This window comes from Pezoporus occidentalis, unplaced genomic scaffold (genome assembly GCF_034315485.1).
Source record: "Pezoporus occidentalis ecotype Australia unplaced genomic scaffold, CSIRO_AGI_Poc_V1 ctg118, whole genome shotgun sequence".
Taxonomy (NCBI): Eukaryota; Metazoa; Chordata; class Aves; order Psittaciformes; family Psittacidae; genus Pezoporus; species Pezoporus occidentalis.
The window spans coordinates 350,720-374,928 of record NW_026912972.1 but is presented as its reverse complement, the minus strand read 5'-3'; the positions used below and the strand labels follow the sequence as shown (position 1 = coordinate 374,928).

The following is a 24,209-nucleotide window of genomic DNA, read 5'->3' as shown; positions in this document are numbered from 1 at the left end:
TTATAAGTACACTGCACTGATAAGCTTTTGAATCAAAGCTGTAGATTTGGGCCCGAGGGGAGCTAGCCCAGCGTGTCCCAACCCAGCACATAAAAAATGACCCAGGAGGCTTGTGACGGCAGCCACAGGACCATGGGTTGCGGTGGCCTCAGCGTCGGGAGCTTCCCGCTGCCTGCAGCAGATAAGGCAGCCCCATGAACACAGGTTCCTCTCCTTGGCAGGTCCATCAGTGCAGTCAGTGCCTCTGCGGGGTCCCAGCTGAGAGTCCCAGGGGATGCTGCAGCTGGTGAAGGGGTTTCCCAGGGTGGATCATGCTGTGCTCAGCACCGCTGTGAGTCACGCAGCGGGAGGGGATGCTGTTTCCTGATGGACAAATCCTGGCCAGGACTGAGTGACATTGATTAAAGCCTGATGCATGATTTGAACCCATGGACAGTGCAGGCTGGTGCCAGGGACTGAAATCCCCAGCGCAGCGCTTGTGGGGCTGCCCCTTGCTGGGAACGTGGGGCCAAGCCATCCAGGCAGCAAGGCATGGTCTCTGCCGTTAACTGCTGGGGGTGCTGGGATCAATGATGAGTCCGAGATGAAGCAGCTCCTGGGGCAATGGGGTGTCTTTCTGAGGCTTACTAAGCAAAAAAAGAGCATTTCTTTCTGGCTTTGCTGTGATTCTTGGCCCATTGCGTGTTTTACCAGCATGGCTTAATAGGGGCTAATGCTCCAAGTGTGTCTTTAATAACCCTGGGACAGTAGCAGCTTAGCAAAATAAACCTTTCCCAGCTGCACTGCTCTGGAAACTCGCCTGCTCAGCTGCTTCTCATGCTGGCCCCTTTCTGGACCCACCTCATGAATCTGGGACAGACTGGGACAGACCAGGGATGACCCGGATCCAAGGAATATGCTGTTCAGGGAACACCAGGTTCTGTCTTTCGGGGCCTGGGGGACCACAGGGAATGTGAAGGGTCAGTGGGTTTTTCCCAGCACGCCTGTCAGGGAGCACAGAGGAGAGGCAGGATGGGGAGCCCTGGACACCTGGCCTGAGGATGGGGCTTTGCCTGGCTGCAGTCAGAGGTGCTTGTGATGGGAGATGGAGCTCAACAGCAACGGAAGAACAGGGGAGATAACCAGAGAAGGGCCTCATCCGTGAGCCTGATGCTCCCCAGCACCTCTATGAGTACCTTAATTTCTGCCCTTTCTGGAGGCTCTCCCAGTGTTTGAACACTGATGTCTCTCAGTGCAGGCATGAAACATCCTGACTACAGCTCATACCTTCACGTACAGATGCAGTGTGGTACCTGGTTGCTTCACCTCTAAGTCCTTGTGAGATTGAGCCCTTTCCGCCCCCCGAGGCCTATAGGGTAATGAATGCTTAGCCACCACATGTGAGGCAGGGAGGACCTGGAGTGTTGACCCCTTTCCTGCATCCATCCCTCTCCGTCCTTCCCTTCTGCTTCCCTGGACCACGTTTGCCCAGAGCATCTGCAAGGTCATGAACCCCCAACACTACCCCAAGGCCACATGTGATGGGGAGGGCAGGGACGGAATGGCCCGAGCACAGAGCCAGACATCTGGTTCGTTAAATGCTACATGTGCTCCCTGGTTTCAAAAGGGAGCAAGGCAAAACAGCCACTTGTGAGATAACAGCTTGCACAGTCCTCCAGAGTCAGCTCCTTCGCTGCAGCCTGTCCCATGGCTGGGGCTCTGCACAGCCAGGGAGAACCAGGCAGACAATAAGGGGCTCCATTTGCCTTTCCAAGGCAGGCACAGCCCTGGGTAAGAGGGAAAACAGCAGGAGAGGGCTCCAGGCTTTCTTTATGTTCAATAAGTGTCAAGGGGAAGCAGGGAACAGAAACCCAGGGATGGGGTTGGTTCAGGTAGGCCAGTGCTTGGGGACAGATTCAGAAACTACAGGAAAATGCTGGGAGTGGAGGAAGGTTTCAGGTTTATGCTGACATGTGTTTTTTTTGCAGCTGTATTTCCAGTTTTGTGCTGTGCTCTGTGAGGCTTCACACCTACATGTGTCAGTGTTTGTGGAGGACTCAGGTGGTACCTAGAGGAAGAGGTGAAAATGTTGTCCCTTGGTGCCAGTAAGGAGCAGGACAGGTCTTGAGGAAGCGGTACTAGGGGATTCCCAGGACACTGCATCCCTAAGAGCACTCCTCACCAGCACTTGAGCACTACCCAGAGGTGCCCACATTTGCACTGAGAGCCAAGACCAGTGGAGGATGCACAGCAAATGGTTATGATACATCCGTCCGTCCCTCCCCAGAAGGACCTGGTGTGTCAGCCCTGGTAAGGACTCACCATGGGACTCATTTTCTCCCTCTTCCCTGCTAAAGAAGATGCTGGATTCAGGTGTGAGGTGTTGGACACAGAGACTAAATCCCCTGTGTTCTCAAACTGAGATGAAACAAACGTTTTCCTCAGTTGAGCTCTTGGCAGCGGGTCAGGGGCGTTGGCTGGTGTCAGCCCTCACTATGACCCTTTGCACGCAGTCCCCCCCACCTGCAGAGCTGGAGAACAAAGCACTGATTTCCATCACTTGGCCACCTCGCCTTTGGTTGATGCAAGCGAGCTCAGCCCCTGCCTTCACAGCAGGCACTGACATCCGGGTTGAAGCATCTTGTGGTCGGTGCAAGCTGAGGCATTCCTGCCATGCCTGGGGCCTGATGCAGGCTGGAGGTGACTGGGGCCCACAGCTCCAGGGAGAAGCAGCACCAGCAACTGTTGATACCTAAACACGGACCCATCTTCTTGCCTTCCTTTGAGAGGTTTTCTGACTCATGTCTGAGTTAGCCTCAGGATTGGACTGAACCTAACCCAGGGCTCACCTGCATGCTGAGCTCCCAAGGACTTAACAAACCCTCAATCTTGCTGGCAAACATGAAGGAAGGGGCAACTGTGCCATCCCTATGGAGGAGTCAACTGAGGCGCTGCGAAAACAAGCACATGTGTGGGCTTGTTTGAGGCAAAAGAGGGTTTGGTGCATGCGGAGCCTGGGCTGGGTGAGCTGGCCCTCAGGTTTCTATCAGGGCTGTCCCTGGTCCCATTGGAGCAGCCCTGGGCTCCCATGAAAGCCACCTCCTGCACAAGTGCTGAAGGAGGCATTTGTCAAGCTTTTATTCTTCCCTCTGGGACATGTGGGGGATGGTGATCTCTGATCTCCCATCCCCTCTGCTTTTTGAGATCAGTCCCCAAGAGGTCTGCTCAGTGTCAGCCTTAGTGGTTTCAGAGGTGATGGAGAAGATGGCAAAAAGACCTTAAACCCACCCCAAAATTACGATGTGCTGGAGATGGAGGTGCCGTGATCCCAGGCATGCTCCATCCGCCCAGGAACGGCCCAAGGAGTTCTTCCCTCCAGGCTGGGGCCTCTGCAGGTGTTAAAGACATCAAGTGACCACCCTCCTGTGGGTGTTTTTCCATCTGCCCCTGCTCAACAGCTCGTATTTTCCAAGCTGCAGGACAGGCGTGAAGTGTAACAGGGCAGTGCTGGGGTGCCTGGAGATCCCAGTGACCCGGGACTGCACAGCACTGGGATATTCCAAGGCATGGACTTGGAAGTGACAGTTCCAATGACGTTAAGTGGGAAGAAGAAATGCAGTGAGCCCTCTGTGCTTATGTCAGTGGAGCAGCAGGAGAAAAAGTGATTTCTTCCAAGAACCCCCCCTTAAACCTTCCGTCCAAACCACTTTCTGTGGCTTTTTGCTCAACACAGACCAGCATTCTCCAGGGAAAATGTCTTTCTTCCCAAGAAACTTCAATTTCACAGCCTCCTGGGCACCCTCACCTCAATCTTACCCATGCAGCGAGTGCCTTTACGTCACCTCTGAGCCCAGATGCAGGCTTGCATGAGCACACCTCTGTTCATAAAGCACACGGGCATGGGTGTAAATCCCTGCGCTTCATTAAGGGTCAGGCATGTGCTTACAACCTGGTGATGCTGGATACTGCCCGCCTCCTGCCGTGCCTTTTCAATGCAGGAGGTGGCTCCCTACATCAACGGGTCCTTGTGGAGATGTGCTGGGGTTATGTCACCTCCCTCACCCCCTCTGGGGGGGGAAACTGGCACAGCCCCATGGACTTGGAGGGAGCCCTTGGCACTGGGAACACTTCTGTAATCAGCTCTATAAATATGAGAGGGGAAAATGATAAATGACACCAGCATTCCCAGCCAGCCGGGGTAGGATTACTCACAGGCACTGCGCGCAAGTGATCTTGGAAGTAAATTCCAGCTAAATTCCTTAAAAAATACTTGAAGGAGGGGTGGGAGCTGGAATGAACTGAGCTCAAGATCCACACGCCCAGGCTTTTAACTCCTATCCAACAGAGAAAGGAGAGATTGGTCCCACCTGTCCCCTGGGACAGAGCAGGGCACATTGTCAGGAATCAGTGTCTATCACCTATGAGGGCTTCCAAAAGGAATGGGTGCACACCAGCCCTCCGAGGGCGTTTTCCAACCACTTGGAGAGAAGCTGGAGCCGATGCACAGGGTTTGGAAACCCAGCTCTAGAAATGTGCTTCATCAGGACAAAGCAGAACTTAATTAGGGCCGGCTGGAAGGGTTGTTCTCTGCAAAGCTCCTCTTCTGCAAAGCAGACCTTTCATCGAACAGGGAGATTATTGGGAATGTTGGGAACTAGGTGGATGCTGCCATCTGAAATGTGCTCTTAAAGAAAGCAAGTTCCTTTGGGGGGCTTTGTAAAGATTCAATTATTTCTGCATTCGGCTGTCAATGGAACATGTTTTTACAGCAAATGGAGCTTTTCCAGGCGTGGTGGGTGATGGATGGGTATCTTACATGGAAATCAGTTAACATTCGTCAGACTCCCATTCAAACAGGAGACTTCAATTGCTGGCACAGCAGTTGATCAGTTCACCCTCATGCTTTAAACTCAACAACCTCCGGTAACCTAATATAGGCATATATTAAATATATAGCACTGCTTATGTGTCATTTAACAAATCTATTCCTCCTGCTCCTTTGCCTCCCTTTCCACAGAAGGCATTTTAACAGCTTGAGTGATGGTGCTTTTTGAGGCACAAGTTGTTTTACTGAACAGCAGGATAAAAGTTTGTGCAGGCAGGAATTTCATTAACTTCGGGGTCTTTGTCGCACTAAGCAGCATCAGATTTGGCATGCGGGAATAATGGGTTCCAGGGCCTGAAATTCCCATTATTTTCCATCAGTTTATTTAAAAACCATTGGCTGAATTATAAAGGGCTGCTAAACAATGAATGTACTGTTGTTTCTTATTGTTTGTTGCTGTGCCCAGATGTTTGGTGTCTCAGGGTTCCCTGAGAGCACTTCAGGGTGCCACAGAGAGAAATGCATCCTGTAAAACAACTCCTAACTCTCAAGTTTTCTCCTCATAAAGCAGAATGATGAGTATTTGCAGATGGAATGAAGTAGTCACAAGTTTCTGATGGTGCTGGCGAGCATTTGCATTGCGTCCTTTTGTCTACTGGGCTCTGTGCAAAGCAGGCCCATCCCGCTTTGCAGAGGGGTAAACTGAGGCACAGTTAGGAAACCTGACATGCCAAACAAACCAACATGGGATTGACCCTTCTTTTTCATCCCCAAGCCAGTGTTTCCCATGTGCTGCATCCCTCCTGAGGGATGTGCATCCCTGAGATGTGCATGCACCTCCTCTCCCCAGCTTTGCACACCATGTGGGGTTAAGGTGATGGGGACGGGTGCTGTGGGGCCGATGGTCCTGTGCCCCTCACATAGCTCCCATGTGGGATGTGCGTGACAAAAAGACCCACCTACATCAGATTTGCTCCCAGGGCCACTCATAGCACATGTTTATGGGGGAGGGATGTGCAGGCCCTTATAATGGCTCTGTTGTCAGAGCCCATGAACTGGCTCTGCTCCCCTCACCAGTGATTTTATGGGTCCCTGCTCTATGGTTAGTGTAAATAAGACAAGGCTCCAAAATCAATAGCCTCCTCCTCTGCTTGCCAGCAGCTCATGCACGTGAGGAATGCCATGTGCTGTAAATAAACGGCTGATGAAAGTGCAGTGTTCTTACAGAATAAATGGCCCTGTGGCTTACGTTAAATAGTTCAGTGGAATATGGAGGCGCTGGGTGCATCCCAAAATGTTCCACCCTGAGAAGAGCTTCCAGAGGATATTATCCTGAGCAGACGTGGGGCTGGTCCATCCTGCCATGTCCAGCCCCTGGACACGATTCAAGGCAGCTTCAGCTCACATTTAAACACCTTTTTGATGAAGAAATTGCCTGTTCAGGGCATTTAAGTGCCAATAACTGTGAAGGGAAGTGTATGAAGAGGGAGGAGAACAGGATGGGAGGCACGGAAAGCAATCCCCGTCAGGGGAGCGTGTGCATCTGTAATGGTGGCAGTTTCATTGCCATCTCCAAACAGGCTTTGTCAGAACTAAGGTATGATGGGTATGACATTGCTGGGCTAAACCACATCAGAGTGACAAAGCACAGACTGGTGCAAGGGGAGCCTTTCCCAGCAATGGTGGCATTCAGAGAACCCAGGATGTGTGGGTTTAGCTGTAATTTGCTAAGCTTATACGAAGGAGGGGAAACAACAACTTTCTGTTTCGTTTTGAGTGGCTGTTTTCCACTGGCAGTGCTCTCAGGAATCCCTTCAAGCCAAAAGAGAAACCCCAAGCCCTCAGCAGAAATGCTTGCATCAAAGGTAGCTCTGCTTGCAGTGTTTGGCAGGTGAAGAAAGGATTTCAGTTCTCAGCTGTCCCTGCTCTCTGCCTGTCTTGAAAAAGAAGGGAATCCCTCTTCGATTCCCTTTCTTTTCCTTGAAAACAAAAGAAAGACAATGGGTTGGGAGTTTTACTTAGGAAATGCTGCCTGGAGCACACTTCGGGAGCAATGCAATACCTAGTGTTCCAGTTATTCCAGGTCTAACAGACTTGGGTGTATTGCTGGTATGGAGCAATACTCAGGCTTTCCAGGGCACAGGGAGAGACAAGCGCACCTTCTTGGACCACCAGTGCCCCACCTCTGCTGCTAAAGGCATTGAATACAACTTCCATTTCCTCTCTGCTGTCTCACCACAGGTTTGGAAAGAGCATCTCCTTGCAGCCCTGGACAGTGAATGTGGAGATAGTATAGTTAATAGGGGAATAAGGAGTCTTTGGTGTGAATCATAGTAGTGGAGCTGCAAAGCAGGGTTTGCCTAAGGACCCAGTGATGACAGCCTGGGGTGCTGGGGGCCCTAAGAGCCCAGGGGCTGCAAGATTAACTATAGAACCTTGGAAAGGCTTAGAGGGAAAAGTTAGCATTGAAAATGGACAGCAAACTGCTGCGTGCGGCAGGGCGTCAGCATCTCACTCTTGCTCCTTCCATACACAGAGATACCAAGGGGCTGATCTAGCAATTTCTACAGCCCCTGGAAGTTATGGTACCATGGTGTGGTACCATGGCTTTTTGAGCCTGCTCATAGGATGCAGGTTTGAACTGATCCGTAGAAATCAAAGAGCAAACAAGTGACTCAATTTCCCCTTCCAGTCTCACAGAAGCATCTCCTCAGAAGAAGCCTTAATCCTCAATCTCTGGGCCAGCTCTTAAGCTAACAGCATCTTTGTAGGGGATGCAGATCTGATGAAGCGTGGGCTTCTCTCCTATACAGAATGGGAAGCATCTCTCCCTGTGTCCCCAGGGATGTGCATGTGATGTCCCACGTGGAGACCCCCATCCTGGCTGCCTCCGCTCTCCCTTGCCTGCATCCCGGCACAGCTAGATGTGGAATCCAGCTGTTGGCAGCAGGGCTGGGGGAACAAAGAGCCCATTGCAGCGCGGGTCCTGGGTGATGGAGAGCAAAGCCCGGCAGCGCTCAGCAAGCGTCGGGGCCGTGAAATCGGATTTGCGCCCCTGCGCTGGGGCAGGGAGCCTGGGGGCAGCACTCGGTGGTGGAGGGCAGGACAGGTGGCCACAGGCTGGGAGAACCATAACAGGGCATCATGGACACAAGATCCTCTTTGTTAAGATGATACCGGAGCAGGAGGGCTGCTGCGGGAGAGGCTTTGGCACAGCTGCCTGAGCTCCTTTACCTCCCGACATCAAAGCCCGCCTCTAATTGTGTCTTTATTACTTTCACCCAAGCCCTGGCCCAGTGTCCCTGTGGCTTTGCAGTCAAACAGGTGCCTTTCTAACGTGTGAGATTAAAGGACCTTAGTGGATTTCAAAGCGTGCCTCAAGGGACATGGCAATGCATCTGATCCTGTTAGGATGGGGATGCAGGAGCATCTCCTTCCCTGGCATGGGAGGCACATCCCACCTCACAGGCAGAGCTATGCCCCCAGCCAGCCCCATCATAAGGTGGGAGGCCAAAGGAGGCCATGGGGCCCCAAGGAAGCCCCCAGGCTCACAGTGTGAGCAGCACCCCGAGGATGCCCTGTGCATTCCATCCTGCTGAGAAGGGCATCAGTTGGAGAGGGGCTGAAGCCTGCAGGGATGCCCCATCCCTCAAGTGCCCCAGCTAGAACAGGGACTCCCCACTTCATCCCCTAAATGCTCCCTACTTCACCAGGGACATCCTCCCCCCACCAACTCATAGCTTGAACCAGGGACCCCCCGATCCATCTCCCAAACCCCCTTTATTAGACCAAGGTCCCTCCACTCCATCCCCCAAACACCCCGTGTTTGGCCTGGGATCCTCCCACTCGATCTCCCCCAAATGTCCCATGCTGAATGCTTGATACTAGAAAACACCCCACACTGGACTGGGATCCTCTCTCATTACCCCCTCCCCAATCTGGACCATTTTAGGGATTTCCATGAGGGAGCACCTTGGTGGGAGAACAGCAAGGGGAAGCAGCATTGCGTTGCATTGCTAAAAGGTACCCAAGGTCTCTGCCGTAGAGGATTAAACTATGCAGAGACCAAGAACTGCTGGCCCAGGAGCCAGGGAGGGGACCGAAACTTGGCTGAGGATTCTATAGAACAAAGCAAAAACAGGAAAATGCAGAGACATGCCTCAAAAGTCATAAAAACAATGTGGTTAAACACACACGGAGTCTCTTTCCCCCTTGGCAGATTACAGGAGGGCAATCTTTGCCTCCAGACGTGCAGGCAGAAGCCATTGCTCACGTTAATTCCTAGGGAAAGCAAGAGGAGGTGGATGGAGGTGTTCAGGGTGCAGGCTCAGCTGATCCCAAATCCAGCTCAGGGATGGATTTGATCCAGAGCGGTAGAAGAAGGACATAGAGCCCATAGGCAAGGACCGGTGGGTGAATACCTCTCAGCACCTCACACCACAGCAGTCACTTTGCCACAGCTTTTGTGGTCTCCTGCACACCCCACAAGCTCCCCAGGCTCCCTGTTTAAGGGTTTTCCCTTTGATTATAGCACCATGCAGCAGTAAAAGCCGTATAACTGAGGCCTTGGGTTTGAGTGATGAAATAAGGATGAGGAAGGCAAAAAAAAAGAAGTTCTATCCCAGTGATCTTGTTTATGGGAGTTGAAACCAATGCCCCCATCAAAATGGAACAATAAAAACTAATTGTTTGGGGGAAAGAAATGTTAATTTCCCATCAGCCGTTCCCCATTTCCTTTCTGCTGAGCGCAGCTCCTATAATCGAGGCATTTGTCCCCTTTGATGGCTGGTGTCAAATGAGCTTTGATGTCATGGAAGGAAATCATGTATTTAGATACAGCCTTTGCTCAGGTCAGGCACAGTCACTATAAATCAGGGGGCTGAGGGGATGGGGAAGGGTGTGGATAGTTTCAACTTGACCCTTTAGCACCGTTTTCTTTACCTTTCACATTAAATTAACTCTCCTATTGTTCCATATCACCACATTACATCTTATTTTCCCCATCACGATTCTTTTGTTCCCCTGCAAAGCTTTTGAAGCAGATGAGAAAGGGATTCTTGCAATCATCTTTCCAGAGGGTACCTCCACATCAGAGGCAGCACATGGAAACAAATGGGAAAATAAAGCCCTGCCACAACATCTCTGCTAATCTTTCTTGGAAATGCCTCTGGAAACAACCGAAGCTCATCGGGACTGGCGAGGAGAGCAGAACTGGAATCCATTTCATCGCTCTGTTAAAGCCCATGCAAGGAACAAATGAGTTGCTGAGATTTTCATGCCATCATCACCAGGAGCTGAATAAAGATCACATTAAGTTTACACATCTGCAACAGCTGGCAGCCATGTCCTAAAGTGCCTTTCAAGCCTGTGAGCTGAAGGGAAATCAGGATCCTTTCAAGTCAAGGAGCTTTCCCATTAATTTAATGTGGTTGGCTTTGCCAGGGGGACAGATTTCCCAACGTGCTCAGCTGTTTTCCAAGTCTGGCCTCTTCTTTTGGTGCCTTAATGGAAGAGAAGCTCCCAACTAACATAAATGGTCCCATGATTCCCCAGGGTGATAGCTCAGTGGTCTCAGTCACTGTAAAAGGCAGGTTTGGGCTGAGTCCATCACTGTTTTGAAGGAACTTTTCACTTCATCAGAAGCTGTTCTCCATGGGATAAGGATGGTGCTGACAGGGCAATGGGACATCAGCCTCAGCCACGCGGCTTGATGGCTTCTGCTTGTGAAGGGCTGTACTCTTATCTGCATGTAGTGGGGGATGTGATGGTGTTGGGGTGCAGGCACTCCTGAAGCAAGTACTTGGGCTCTTTGGGCATCCCTGGCAGATGGCATCTCCTGGCTCACTGCAGAGGCACTTGTTAAAGCCCTCTGCAACCACCCTCTGCCCCAGGGCCGAGCAAAACCGTGTGGTGATGGTGTGGAAATCATTCTTGTTCAAGCCAGGGAAGCAGGAGAGGCCAAAGGGTTGAGCTCCCGGCCGTGATGCTTGGTTTCCTCTGTGCTTACGGGGCAAGGAAGGGGTCTGAAGACCCTGCGGAGCCACTCTGGCAGCATCCCCAGCTCCTGCAATCACAGGGTTTGCAGCTCACGCGGAGGGAGGAGACAAAAGTTGAAGAGGGACTTTATACAAGGGCCTGTAGGGACAGGACACGGGGGAATGGCTTTAAAGTGAAAGAGGGGAGATTTGGATTTGATTGTTGTCCCAACAGCTTAATGAAATCCTGCAAAAGAAATATAATCATATATATATGTTATATAAAATTATATATAATATATATTATTATAATATAATAATATATATAAAACATATATCTATATAAAAACCTAACTGGGCTCAAATGGGAGTTTCTCCCCTGGAAGGGACAGTGGGATGTTTGGCGGTGGCCACGTCCCCGCTCCCGCTTGTTTCTCTTGCAGACAGTGCCCTCTTGTGGAACCCTCTTGTCTGCTCCATTTCACTGCTGATTCCCCAACTGAAACGATTACTCACAGAGAGCGCCAGCATTCACAGGGCACCAGCACAGCCTGCGGTGCAAGGGCTCGTACCTTCCCTCCTGGCACCAGGGAGAAGGATAGCGGCGGGATGAAGGAGTGCAGCCCCATGACACCCCACCATAAGATGAAGCCTTCCCAAATCGACATGCTCTGTGATGGGCATCAGGATGCTCTGACCCCAACCCCACAGTGCTAAGGAAAGGTCTCCCACTGGCACCATCATAAGCCGCCACCCGCTTTGTTCTCCCTATTGCCTTCCAAAAAGGCGTGAGATAATTGGAAAGCAGAACAAAAGGTGGGGACAATGCTCTCCTCTGGGCAAATCCCAAAGAGAACACAGGTCATTTTAATTTTTCCATAGCCATGACCTCTCCTGGAGCACAGAGACTCCCTGGCAACAGGGTCAGGCTTTATGCCAACCTTTCTTTATGCAGCATCATCGAGGGGCTGAGCATCTCTGTGCTTTCCTGTTTCCAGCCCAAAAGCATGGGCTTCACCTCCAGAGCACCTTGCTGGAGCCAGGTCAGGCTTATACAGGGCAACCCTAATTTAGCAGCAAGATCATGCAGCTCTTGAGCACAGCTTGAGGGAACTCTTGTAAAGGGCTGTAGGGGTCTCTGGTTGAATATGAAGAATAACTGATTTGGGGGATGGTGTCTGGGGCGACCCTGGGAGTGAAAGATTGTGGGGGAGCACTGGGGTCAGGCTCTGTTCAAGAGATGTGGGGCTGCGGTGGAGAGCACATTGGTTGTATTGGAAAGCAAGGATTTGCAGGAAACAAAGCCCCAGGTAGGTTTGCTCTAAGAAAATGAAAGTTTCCTTCTGTGTCTCTAATTGCAAAGATCTGGTGACAATCCTCCTGCTTTCCAAGGATGCAGTCCATGCTGTAAGCATGTTCAAACCCCTCCAAGTCATAAATACATCACCTGATGGGAGGTGGGACTGGGGGGTCCTGGTACAGCCCTGTGAGGATGGGAAATGGAGTCACAGGAGGGTGCAGAAGAAGAGTGGCCCTACCTATAAAATAGAGAGTTATACCCCACGTTGGCGTACTATGTGCTGTTTTGGTGGGTGTATGTACTCATAGAGATGGTATGTTATATTGCACATGTAATGAAGGGTGTATGTCACACATCATGTGATACGTGATACGTATGTATGTCATGCATCACATGGTATGTGATACATACAGACACCTTATCGCGATGCGTTTATCGCGCACGCACACACAGAGATAACGCGGGGTGAACACGGTACAACTGACCCGCTCGTTATCACACACGTGCTAACCACAGCCCACCCCCACCCGGCGCGCCAAAACAGTGACCACGCCCTTTGACCACGCCCCCGACGTCAGCCACGCCCCCCTCCGCAGTCCTCCAGGGTCACGGAACCGGGGCTAGAGCGGCGGGCGCGCGGAAGTACGTGCTTGGTGGTGTCGGAAGTGACGTAGCCGCGCGGGCGCCTCTTGAGGTGCGGCGGTGCTGGCGGGCGGGAAGATGCCGGTGGCGGTGATGGCGGAGAGCGCCGGCGGCTTCCGGCGGCTGCTGGAGCAGTGCGAGACGCAGGAGCTCGAGGTGCGAGGGGTTCCTGAGGCCATGGGAAGGCCTCGGGGCTCGGTGCCGCGCCAGAGTGGTGGCGGTGGGGTCAGGGGCGACGGTAACGGCGGCCTCCGTGATTGGGGAGTTCTGGCTGGAAAACCCGCACTATGAGAGACATTGAGGTGCTGGAGCGGGGCCGGAGAGGGGCAGTGGAGCTGGTGCAGGGCCTGGAGCACAAGTGTGATGGGGAACGGCTGAGGGACCTGGGGGTTCAGTCTGGAGAAGAGAAGGCTCAGGGGGGACCTTATCGCTCCCTACAACTGCCTGACAGGAGGATGGAGCCAGGAGGGGCTGGGCTCTGCTCCCAAGGAACAAGGGATGGGACAAGAGGAAACGGCCTCAAGCTGCACCAGGGCAGGTTTAGATGGAGCTGAGGAACAATTCCTTCCCCAGAGGGTGCCCAGGCATTGGAACAGGCTGCCCAGGGCAGAGCTGGAGTCACCGTCCCTGCAAGTGCTCACACATCGTGGAGACGAGGCCTCAGTGCCATGGGTTAGTGGTGGCCTTGGCAGTGCTGGGGAATGGTTGGACTGGATGAGCTTAAAGGGCTTTTCCAACCTGGTTGATTCTGTGAAAGTGCTGCTTTGGGAGCATACCCTGGTGCTGCAAGGAGAGATGTTTGTGGTGATCTGCCTGTGCGTGTGTTTGAGGTTGGTGTGGGTTTGGTGCAGAAGCCTGCCAAAAAGTAGTTGGAAAATCACAGACTGTAGATAAATGAGAACATTTTAGTATGATTACTCGGGTCTTTTTGGAGGCTTGTGTGCAAGAGAGTTCAGCTTGAGCTCATTTCCTCTTGTCCCATCCCTTGCTCCTTGGGAGCAGAGCCCAGCCCCTCCTGGCTCCATCCTCCTGTCAGGCAGTTGTAGGGAGTGATAAGGTCCCCCCTGAACCTTCTCCAGACTAAACCCCCAGGTCCCTCAGCTGTTCCAAGCAGCACCATGTTAATGCTGATAGCACTTCCTGGGTGATATCCACAGACCCTTTCTCGGCTTGCAGAGCTCCCAGTGCTTTCTGAAATGTGAAAACCGCACATCCTAATGGGGAGGATTGAAATAAGGGAAAATTTGGGTTCTTCCTCTTTTGTGCACTCTTTAGCGATTCTGATTTCCAGGTGTTGATGTCCTAGCAACTGAAGGGAGACAGTGATTCAAGTATGTGGTCATTTACAATAGCAGAACTTTGGTGTTGACAAATCAGAGCTTTGCAGTGGAAAATATAATCATTAGATGGGAGGGGTCCCTACTTACCATGTGTGTCATCAAGCTTCAGTTGGAGTTACAGTGCAGAGCCCAGGTGCCTCTCATGTTCTCAGCATGGTGCTGTAGCTTCTTGGTATGCCCAGAGCTTTGCAGAAGAGTGCTGTGGAGCTGGAGGGAGATTGTTGTGCTGAAAATATGAGCTACCTGCTGCCTCAAGTGATGGGCACTTGGGTATAGAGAAGCAGAAGAGTGCCCTTGTACCTCTGGGAAGAGTTGAGAGTGGCTCCCCCTTCCTGCTGGGAGCTGTTCAGTGCTTGCTTTGAAGGTGTGTGTGTTTCCATCCTTCAGAATAGCACACCAGTACAGCACTTGTTGCTAAGGTGTCTATTAAGGAAGTGTGGGTAGAGGGATGCTTAGATGGGATGGTGTTACTCCTATGATCACAGCATGTGTTAACAGTCACTAATAGCCCCTCATGAGGGAATGTTGGTTCTTACACACCACGTTTCTATAAATGGAGTTACCTTTGTGTTTCCATTCAGATTGACAAGCTTCAAACAGTGTCTGATACTTAGGTTTGGGCAAGCTGTTTGAACCTGACTTGCAATAGCTTTGGCTGCCTTTTGGCTCTTATGAGGGGTTTGCAGGGTTCTGTCAAGCTCAGTTCTGAGTGTCAGGGATGGCTCCCAGTTGGCTTTGGGCTTTGCTTCTGCAGCCATGCTCCACGACACAGCTAATCACCTCCTTTTAGCTCAAATGAGCCTATCTATCATACATGTAATTAAATAGCTGCATAACTGGCTTCCTGTGAGTCCTTTCTGCACTGTATTTTGATAAATTGCTTAAAAAAACTACTGGAAATCTCTTCAGCTTTTAAATTATTGTAGACTTTCAAAATTTTGTAACTTTATTATAATTCATTTTTCTCTACTTGCTTGGTTTATGAAGTCTGGCTGGAGTGTGGCAAGTGCCAAATCTTAGTTTAGGTTCTAAAGAAGGGCAGTTCAAGTGGGCAAAGAAGGTTTACTCTGGTGGAATGCCCTGAATTGAGCTGAAGTTTGGCTCAAGATAATGGTGAATGTCTAAAACCAGCTGTTTGTAAGGAACTGTAAAGTTAGGTGGTTACCACTTCCATGGTTGTAAACTAGAACATTGGAGTAATGAAAGATGTAACCTTACGTTTTCATGCAGCAAAACAAAGTTTACTAAGTAAAACTTCTGGCATATGCAAGTAATCTCTTCATTGTAAGATACAGCTGCACTGATACAACACAGCAACTTTGACAGTTTGTCCAGACCTATTATGTGATGTGGGGAAAAGAAAAGATTGTCTTGGAGTGTTCAGTTTCCATTACACTTGGCTTCCTGCTGTATTTTGTAAGATACCACACTTAAAATATATAACCAGCTTCTTTGTATGTGTTTTTTTTTAGGCCCCTGGAGGAATTGCAACCCCCCTTGTTTATGGCCAACTGCTCGCTTTGTACCTGTTGCATAACGACATGTAAGTGTTTCACTTAATGTTTCACTTCAGATACTGAACTTGTTGCTATTAGTTTGAGCTGCAGTTGCCAGGATATTAGGAATTGGTTGTGTGACTAGCAAAATGCACGTAGGCAGTGCTGTGAGGTTTTTGGTTTTTTTTTTCTGTTGTTCATAGAGTTAAGTCTTATTTACCATTTGTTCTGTCGGGAAAATTACTCTCCTTTGCTCTTGCCCACCTTTTGAGCTATAGGGAAGCAGGCTGGCTTTAGGATAAAAGATCCTTAAATAGTGAAATTGGCTCCTTTGGGAAGTGTTGAGCACTTCAGCATATTGATTTGTAGCTTTTCAAGGCTACATTCGTTTTGAGTAGCATTGCATGCTGCTGCTTGAGTTTAAATTACAGCAGGAAAACTCTAAACTGTCCATGGTAAAAATGAGGGATACTGTTGGTGTGAATGAGCTGAATCTGCATGAAGCTGTAATCCTTTGAATTCAGTCTGGTGGTATATTACATGGCCCTGTATGAACCTGATTTACTGTGTTTAGGATTTTACAGAGAAATTGCTGAGTATTTATTCAGGCAGAATAAATGATATTACTGTGTTTGGTTATCAAGCCCAAGTAAGGATTGGTCTGGGGATTTGAAGATTGGAGTGGTTTGGGGGTTTTTTCCATTGTAGATAATATATTGTTTCAGGACAAAATCCCTGAGAATGCTGAAACTGATGTAGGTAACCTTGGTTCACATGGATTTGAAGTTTTAGATTTGTGTTTTTCTCTGTTTTGCATTTTGAATCTTTGTGAGCAATTTTATTGCATAATTACTGCTTTTTTCCTTTCCCATTTTAGTTTTATATTCTCTCCCCTTGTAATTTACCTAATCATTATTATCAGTAGTAGTAATATCATTGCACTGTACTTAAAATTGTTCTTACTGCAACTGGTGGGCTTTACATTCTTTTGATTCTGCTCCCAGTCCTGCCTGAGGAGGAGAAGAACGGGCTCATGGCTGGGTCTATACCACAACACACTATTCATAAGTCACTGTTTGTACGTGTCTTCATCAAAAATGCAGCTACTCTAAAAATACAACTGCAAAAGTAACCTCTGTGAAATGCTGCCCAGGGCAGGTGAATAATGAACCTTTTCTGAACTGTGCTGAATGAGGCAGTTAATGAACTATTGGTTTTATTATGGTAGTCATATTGTTTGCTTGAGAGTAACATTGTTGTTCTACTTCACTAGATGTAAGAAATATTTTAAAGCACTGAGACGACTTAACAGTGTCTGAACAAACCTTTTGGTGTCTCTTTGTAGCAAACATTTGCTTACTGAGAAGTATTTTTAACTTTGTTTTAGGAATAATGCACGCTATCTTTGGAAAAGAATCCCTCCTGCTATCAAAACTGTAAGTAATGCATAAAATGCTATTTGATACTAGACCAGTTTCATGTAAGTTTGCTAATAGTGACACTTTTCCCTCAGTGATTGTGTTTGGGAAGTAGCCTTGGGCTTAGCTCTGTGCTATAAACTGCTTGCCCAGCAGGTGGCACAATGGTATTAACATTTTCTTGTTGCTCATCTGTTGCCTCTTCACAATCTGGTGCAATAGAATTCAGTAAGTCTGTAGAGTTTTTAGTAGAAAGCTTCATGCTGAAGTGTAGTCAGCTGGAGGAAAGCAATTGATCTGGCTCTGGGATGAGGCCATGTTCCACATGAGGGTGCAGGATACCTTATGCTGCAAAAAGTGATCTAAACTAAGATGCATCTTCAAATTGATTAACTTCCTGAAGGCACTTGTTTTTCACTGCATTTGGATCAAAGATGCATTTTCAGATTCAGTTAAATATAATAAAACTTAAAGCCAGTAGTGGGAGAGCACTTGTAGTGACTGTAGTGTCACTGTATTAAGCATGACCTGTTGTCAAGATTGCAAGACTTTGCAAGCTGAAAATTGTCTGCACTGTGCAAACAGCCTCTGCAGCTTAGAAAGCCTCTACTGAAGAGGCAAGCATCTCTCTAAGCAGAAAATAAGCTGTGCCTGTCTTTTTTGCAATTCCAGTCAGTATCCTGAGGGCAGATTTCTCTCCATGATTGTTTTAGCTGGTCATGTTAGCCTGGATTGGTATAACTGATATGAGCAGACTTTGCTTATGTGGGTGATAACGTTATGGCAGAGGATGGATCAGGGAGCTTGCAGCAGTGATACATGCTAGAACAAGATTTCCTTATGTTTTTCTGTCTGTCTTTGAGTTGTGATTTTCTCTTGCAGTGGGGAAAGGAAGTGGAAATTTGCTTATACAGTATGGTCACTGTAGAGAATGCACTGGTCTGGGTTAACTTTTTGTTGGGTTTGGTTGTTTTTCTCACAACAGGCAAATGCTGAGCTTGGTGCAGTTTGGTCAGTGGGACAAAGAATCTGGCAGAGAGACTTCCCAGGAATCTATACAACAATCAGTGCGCATCAGTGGTCTGAGACCATTCAACCAATCATGGAAGCACTTAGAGGTACAAATTGAGCTCCTGAAGGTAGCAAGCAACTATTTATATGTTGCCTTAAATTATTTCTGTGTGCTCAAACACAAACAGACAAGTAGATAAATGACTACTTATCATGAAAAATCACAAGTGGTGAGAAAGGTTGTTGTCAGGTTGTTGTAGGTTTTACTTACTGGGACTTTAGGTACCAGGTGTGAATAAAAATTTCATTGCAATAACTTGTTTGTTCAAGTTGAATTGTTTTCATTAGGGCTGTGTATGTGATTGTTGTATTGGAATTTCATATACTATGTTCTGTAATAGCAAAACAGACCACCAGTTATGCAGTTTGATCAGACTTCTACCTAATCTAGGGAACTTGGTTTGGTATCTGAGAACCTTGTGACACTTACGTAAAGGTTTTTCTTTTAAATGTCTGTTTAGATGAATGTTTTATAAACTGTGTAAGATGCAAAGTCCTGCTTCTAGAGGGCAGGACAGACTTCTAAGTCCTTCTAAGGTGTGTTGCTGTAACATTCTCTATAGCTTCAGAAACTGGGATTTTCTTAGATGCCTTGGTGTCAAACTATGAATGCCTTTTTGGCCACATCTGCTTTAACTCGTTGGGTTTTTTTTCTTCTTTTTCCCTTTTTTTTTCCTGTTTCTAACTATTTGATACACAAGCTCATTGCAAATGGAGGCTGCCATGAGAAGCAGAGTTTTCTAAATGGGTTTACATACTGATGGTAGTACCCAAGATGCTGCAAACTGCATTTGGAAGTTGAATGGGGTCACTGAGGGTTTTTTTTCTTGGCATAGAGCAAGCTGTTATCTCTGCCTGTGGTACTTCAGTGAATAGTGGGAAGGGAGGGGGAGCTTTTGAAGTGCTGGCTTTAAGGGTGGTAGTAATAGAAACGGAACAAAAAGTGTTAGGTTTTTCTAGCTATGGAAATCTGCCTTACAGTGTTTCTGTCTCCTTAGATGCAACTAGGAAACGAGCCTTTGGACTGGTTTCTCAGGCATATACCTCAATAGTTGCAGATGACTTTGCAGCTTTTGTCGGGCTTCCTGTAGAAGAAGCTGTGAAAGGTACTTTGCATTTATTCACTGAATAGTGTTTCTACATATGATTGAGATCAGAGAGCTGTGAGTGATGGGAAATAAACATTTGTACAAGTTCAGAGACTTGTAAAGAGAAGTGATGGGATGAGGCAGTGAATAGAGAAATATGTCTTGGTTTTGGGTGTTTTGTTTGGGGGGGGTTTGCTACTAGTTACCACTGGTTATCTTCCCTTATGTATGTGGAAGTGTTAAAGCAGTTCTGTGGCGAGAGAAGAGTGAAGGTAGTGGATTAAGCTAGTTCCATGTGTTACTACTTTCGTGATATTACTTGTAGAACAACATGTCTAAATATAAGCATTTTCATAAGTAGTATGCCTTGGAGTTACAACATGTAGGCAGTGAACTGAGATACTTTTCTACTGGTCTTAATGTGCATCTTTGTTTTACATTTCTAGCAATTTTACAGGACATTCGTTCTTACTAATGTAAAAATGCCTTTTCAGGTGTATTAGAACAGGGCTGGCAAGCAGACTTTTCAACTCGTATGGTAATGCCTAAAAAGCCAGGTAGGTGGAGCTCTTACTTGATTAGATGTTGAGTTTAGTGTTTTCTAGTAATTAGATGTTTTTAATTAAAAATATGCATAATATTTTCTTAGATTCTTTTATGGGGGCTTATGCTGCTTACATGGAATGCTTATAGGTGTAGGAAGTACAAAGTAGTGGATTTGGTTTGGGGTTATAAGTAGTTTGGATTAAACTACATTCTCAAATTAACTGTTTTAAACGCAGACAGGATAAGCTATGATTTCTCCTGCTCCTCTTCTGCTGCAGTGGAATGTAAGTTGGATGACCTCAAGGGGCATGGCTTAATCTAATAAGGATGATTAAAACATGTACCAGTTTGAACCTAGGGAGTTTTTTAGGAGAAGCAGAACTTCTTTGGGCAGGTATCTTGTGGATCTTTGTGCTCTGAGGAGCTCTAGTCCTTGGTGTAATTTTCTTTTTAAACTTTGTTCTATTGGATCTTTTCCCCACTGACATTGTGGTATTGATAATAGTGTCTGTTTCTGCAAAGCTCAGGCTTCAGAAATGCTTGTTTCTTTTGGTTTGGTTTTTTTTTTTATGCTAAAGCTGTCTCTATGGCTGGCTATGGCAAAGATAAAATTAAGCTATGAAAGCAGACTAAATGACTGCTCTTAAACTGCACAGCACAGCTCTGGAATAAGAAGCTACATACAGCATATCCAAAAGGCAGCATCTATTAGCCTAAGAAAATACATTGTTTGTATGGGCAGAGTTTTTAGGAGTTTGGAGCCCAGAAGATCACAATAAACATGTGCCAGGGAAGGTGTTGAAATTTATCCCTAGGGGCACATACCAACCAGAGCCCTGAGCTTTTGTACGTGATCAGGTTTTGTATGAACTGGTTGCAGCATATGTAGTGTTGGCAAGTACTGAGAATTAGTTACATGTGGTTCTTTCCCAAAAGTGAGTGTAAGAACAACTATTGAGGGAAAGAGGCAGGAGGTTGTCATCTATTTTAAAGCTACATGTCTAACTAGCTAAGCCTTGACTATTCTGCTTTTTAGTTGTGAAGTAAAATAGGATAAATGAATGGGCTTCATTTTAATTACCTTTTCATCCAGTTTTGGCTTGCTCTGTTAGAACTGTTCAGAGTTGGTCCACTGAGCTCACTTCTGTGTTTTGTTTTTTTTCTTCAGGTGTGCTGGAAGCTTCCTTTAACAGATTTATTCCTTCATCAGGTATGTTCTGTTTAATAATCTGTGTGCATGTATCTGAACTTACATGATGAATATAAATACAGTTTTACCAGCACCACAAAATGGGAATTGAGTCCTGGAGAAGTGAATGTTGTCATTTCTCCCTCAAAAACACCCCACCTCAGTCAGGTGCTACATGAACATGTTTCTCCCTCTGTCTTCTCTTTCCCTCACACCTTGAGGAGTGCCTGAGATTCTCGCTTCCAGTTGAAGTGGGAGCAGAAGTAGGGAGCAGATTCCAAAGCGGAGGCAGACAGCCCCTATAAGACAAAACCTTTGACATAAAGGCAAATGCTTCACAAAGCTCATTGCTCTTGCATGATGTGGCCCTTCTGTAGAATGTATCTTGTGATTTTTCTTGAGTGCTCAACAGTGGATTGAGGTGTGTAGTATGTTATGTCATGCTGATTCTCAAAACACTGGTCTCTCTTGTTCACAGAGTAGTGACAGCAGATCTAAATTGGTGGCTTGCTGTGTCTAATAGTGGCCAAAAGTATCTTAAATATACAGGCTTAATTCCAAGGCCATTTCAAGAGCTGGGTTCTTGCTTTTTAAAAGCATTCTGATTGTCAGCCTTCTCTGTCACATCCTGACAGCCCTAAGCAGTATGTCCACTTATGTACATCCTGAATCCTGGTCTGTTAGCTCTTCAGGAAGACTAAATACAACTTCTGCTATTTTTCAATTTCTCATTTTTAATCATCTCCCTGGAGATGATCTTGCTTGTCTTCCAACCTCTTGTTAAACTGTAATCTCAGGTGTGCTAGCATCCGTATAATGATCTGCATCATGTGCACTTTTCTCTTTCATCCCGTTCAGTACTTTGCTGTGTTTTGTTAGTAAGGTAGCCCTATGGATTTATTTGGTATCTTCAGTATGGCAACTTGTAAGGAAAGGAGCAACTGAAAACCTTCAGGAGCTGTTGTTGTCAAGTGGAAGGGGTATCAGTCTTCATCATTCAGACTCCAGTATATGGAACAAACTGCTGATAGATGGAACTTGTATTTTAGCTTCTTTGCTGTTAGTAACTCTTGCATTACTTAAGGTTGCAGATAACAGAAAAGTTATGTCAGCTAAAGCTGCATAGGCAGGAAATGCAGTTAAGCTATGTCCCCATAAGACTGTTTAACAGTCTGCATTTAATGTCTTCCTTGCTGTTGTAATGGCTGGTATTGCAGATGGATTTGTTTTCTTAATTTTATTAATGATGCCTTTGTTTTATCTTTGTAGAATCTGCTCCAGTTCCACCAATTCCGAACGAACAGCAGTTGGCCAGATTGACTGACTATGTGGCTTTCCTTGAAAATTGATTATCCTGCTCCTATATCCAGACCAACTTGGGAATCCTGTGTACTGACAGTTCTAGGAATCTAAGATTTATTTTGTATCTGTTAAACGTTGCAGTGGCCCCTACTCAAATCTGTGAAGTATACAGTGGGTGTTAGTACAATTAGTGTGTTGCCAAAGCCAAGCTAGCAATTGAAACAATCCTTTAACTCCTGTCATATTTATTCAGTAGATACACAGCAGTATTACATAGGGGTTTTTGTTGACTTGTAGCAGAGAGAGGCATAACTGTTTTTCAGGTATACTGGAAATGGAGAAGGAAAAGAGCAAGTTAGTGGTGTTGAGGAATTTATGCTAGTAGATTATGTGCTTCTATGGTAAGGACAGCAGTGCATACACAGATCAATTGCATGTTGAACCAAAGTGATGGATTGCCCTACCCCTGTCTGCAGAGAGGAAATATGTTGGTGAAACAGGCACTTGAAGAAAACAATTTATAGGAATTTCTTTGCATGTGAATTTGTGGCATCTTTCTAATTGTTCTTCTGTTGGTCTTCCTGGGTTGTTAAATCTTCTTGTTTTGAGGTGTGGAATTTCACATCAGGCATATTTTTACAGCAGAATAATTGGAGTCATTTAAGAAAAGCAAGTTTTGACTTGGAGCAAGAATTTTTACTTTTGGAAGGTGTTATTAGTGATGTAAGACACCAGATAATCTGCTGGGTATTCGTACACGTGCTTGAAGCCTGTCATGTCTTGGTCTGGGCTGGGATCTACAAAACCCAACAACTCTTACCCATCTTTAAGCTTTTTGGATTACCTCTGCAGTTATTGGAGAGGAATTCAAACCTTAGAGTAAGTATCCCTGAGTAGAGACCAATTGGGATGGGGGTGGCATGTTATGCTGCAATGTCAGTTTGAGATATACAGTTTCTGTATCGGAGCACTGCTGTGTTAAACTTTGAGAGTGGGTTTTGGAAGCAGAAAGCTGACCTGTATTTCCAAGCTTCTTATTTGTATTATGCTGGTAAATACGCTATGGGGAAAATAGTGGTGCTTTAAAGGGCAGTGCCTGCCTCCCTTTGCTTCTTCCCCCTCTCCAACATCATACTCAATGGTTTTGTTGAAGATGGCAAGTGTGCTGTGTGTTGTGATTGTTCTTTCCAGTGTGCACTACCTACTGTACATTCTCTGTCTGGGGATGTGTTAGCAGGGAGGAACTGTGACCTGTGCACTGCTGCTTTTAGAGCTCCCTTTATATATAAACACTTACTTAAATTGATTATTTATTTGAAACCCACCGAAGACTTGGATTTCTAAATTCAGTGATATTAAAGAAAATGTTTACACTGACCTCATATACTTCACTGTTCAGTTTTTCCTTAGAAAGCACTTGGTCTGGTTTGGCTCTTTTTTAAATGAACTGTTTGGGGTCTAATCTGAATTGGGTTAGTTAAAGATTGGTGCAATGCACTATGCCTTGTCATGGCTTAAGCCAAGCTGGTAATGCAGAACCACACAGCCACTCACTCACTCCTCCCCCTCATTGCCCCCCTCTCCTGGAGGGATGGGGAGGAGAATGGAAAGAATGTAACTAACTCCCACAGGTTGAGACAAGAACAGTTTAGTAACTAAGGTGTAACACAAACCACTACTGCTACCACCAATAATAAGGGAAATAACAAGGGAAGAGAATACAAATGCTCATCACCCAGTGAATGATACCCAGCCTGATGCGAGCAGCGATCTGGGCCTCCTGGCTGCCTTCCCTTAGTTTCTATCCTGGGCATGATGTGCTGTGGTATGGAATACCCCTTTGGCTGGTTTGGGCCAGGTGGCCTGGCTCTGCTTCCTCCTGGCTTCCTGTGCCCCTCTTCACTGCAGAGCGTGAGACTGAAAAGTCCTTGATTGGAGTAAATGTTACTTAACACCAGTGTTTTAGTTGTTGCTATCAGCATTATTCTCAGGCTAAGGTTGAAAACATAGCACTGCACCAGCTACTAAGAAGGAGGGG

General features: G+C 47.0%; 1 protein-coding gene across 1 annotated transcript; it reads left to right on the top strand.

Annotated features, from left to right (window-relative positions):
• Positions 1–142: 142 nt before the first annotated feature.
• Positions 143–23,548, top strand: COPS8 (COP9 signalosome subunit 8). The gene is made up of 9 exons (XM_062642181.1): positions 143–146; positions 12,786–12,877; positions 15,534–15,604; positions 16,945–16,993; positions 17,961–18,093; positions 19,045–19,152; positions 19,629–19,691; positions 20,849–20,890; positions 22,139–23,548. The coding sequence occupies exons 2-9, from the start codon at positions 12,800–12,802 to the stop codon at positions 22,216–22,218; spliced, it is 624 nt and encodes a 207-aa protein (XP_062498165.1). The 5' UTR covers positions 143–146; positions 12,786–12,799; the 3' UTR covers positions 22,219–23,548.
• Positions 23,549–24,209: the final 661 nt, after the last annotated feature.

Bases quoted from the DNA above. Each gene is read 5' to 3' on its own strand.
- COPS8 (XM_062642181.1), top strand. From the start codon at position 12,800: ATGCCGGTGGCGGTGATGGCGGAGAGCGCCGGCGGCTTCCGGCGGCTG. The intron at 15,605-16,944 runs GTAAGTGTTTCA...ACTTTGTTTTAG, and splicing joins TACCTGTTGCATAACGACAT to GAATAATGCACGCTATCTTT. The intron at 19,153-19,628 runs GTACTTTGCATT...ATGCCTTTTCAG, and splicing joins TGTAGAAGAAGCTGTGAAAG to GTGTATTAGAACAGGGCTGG.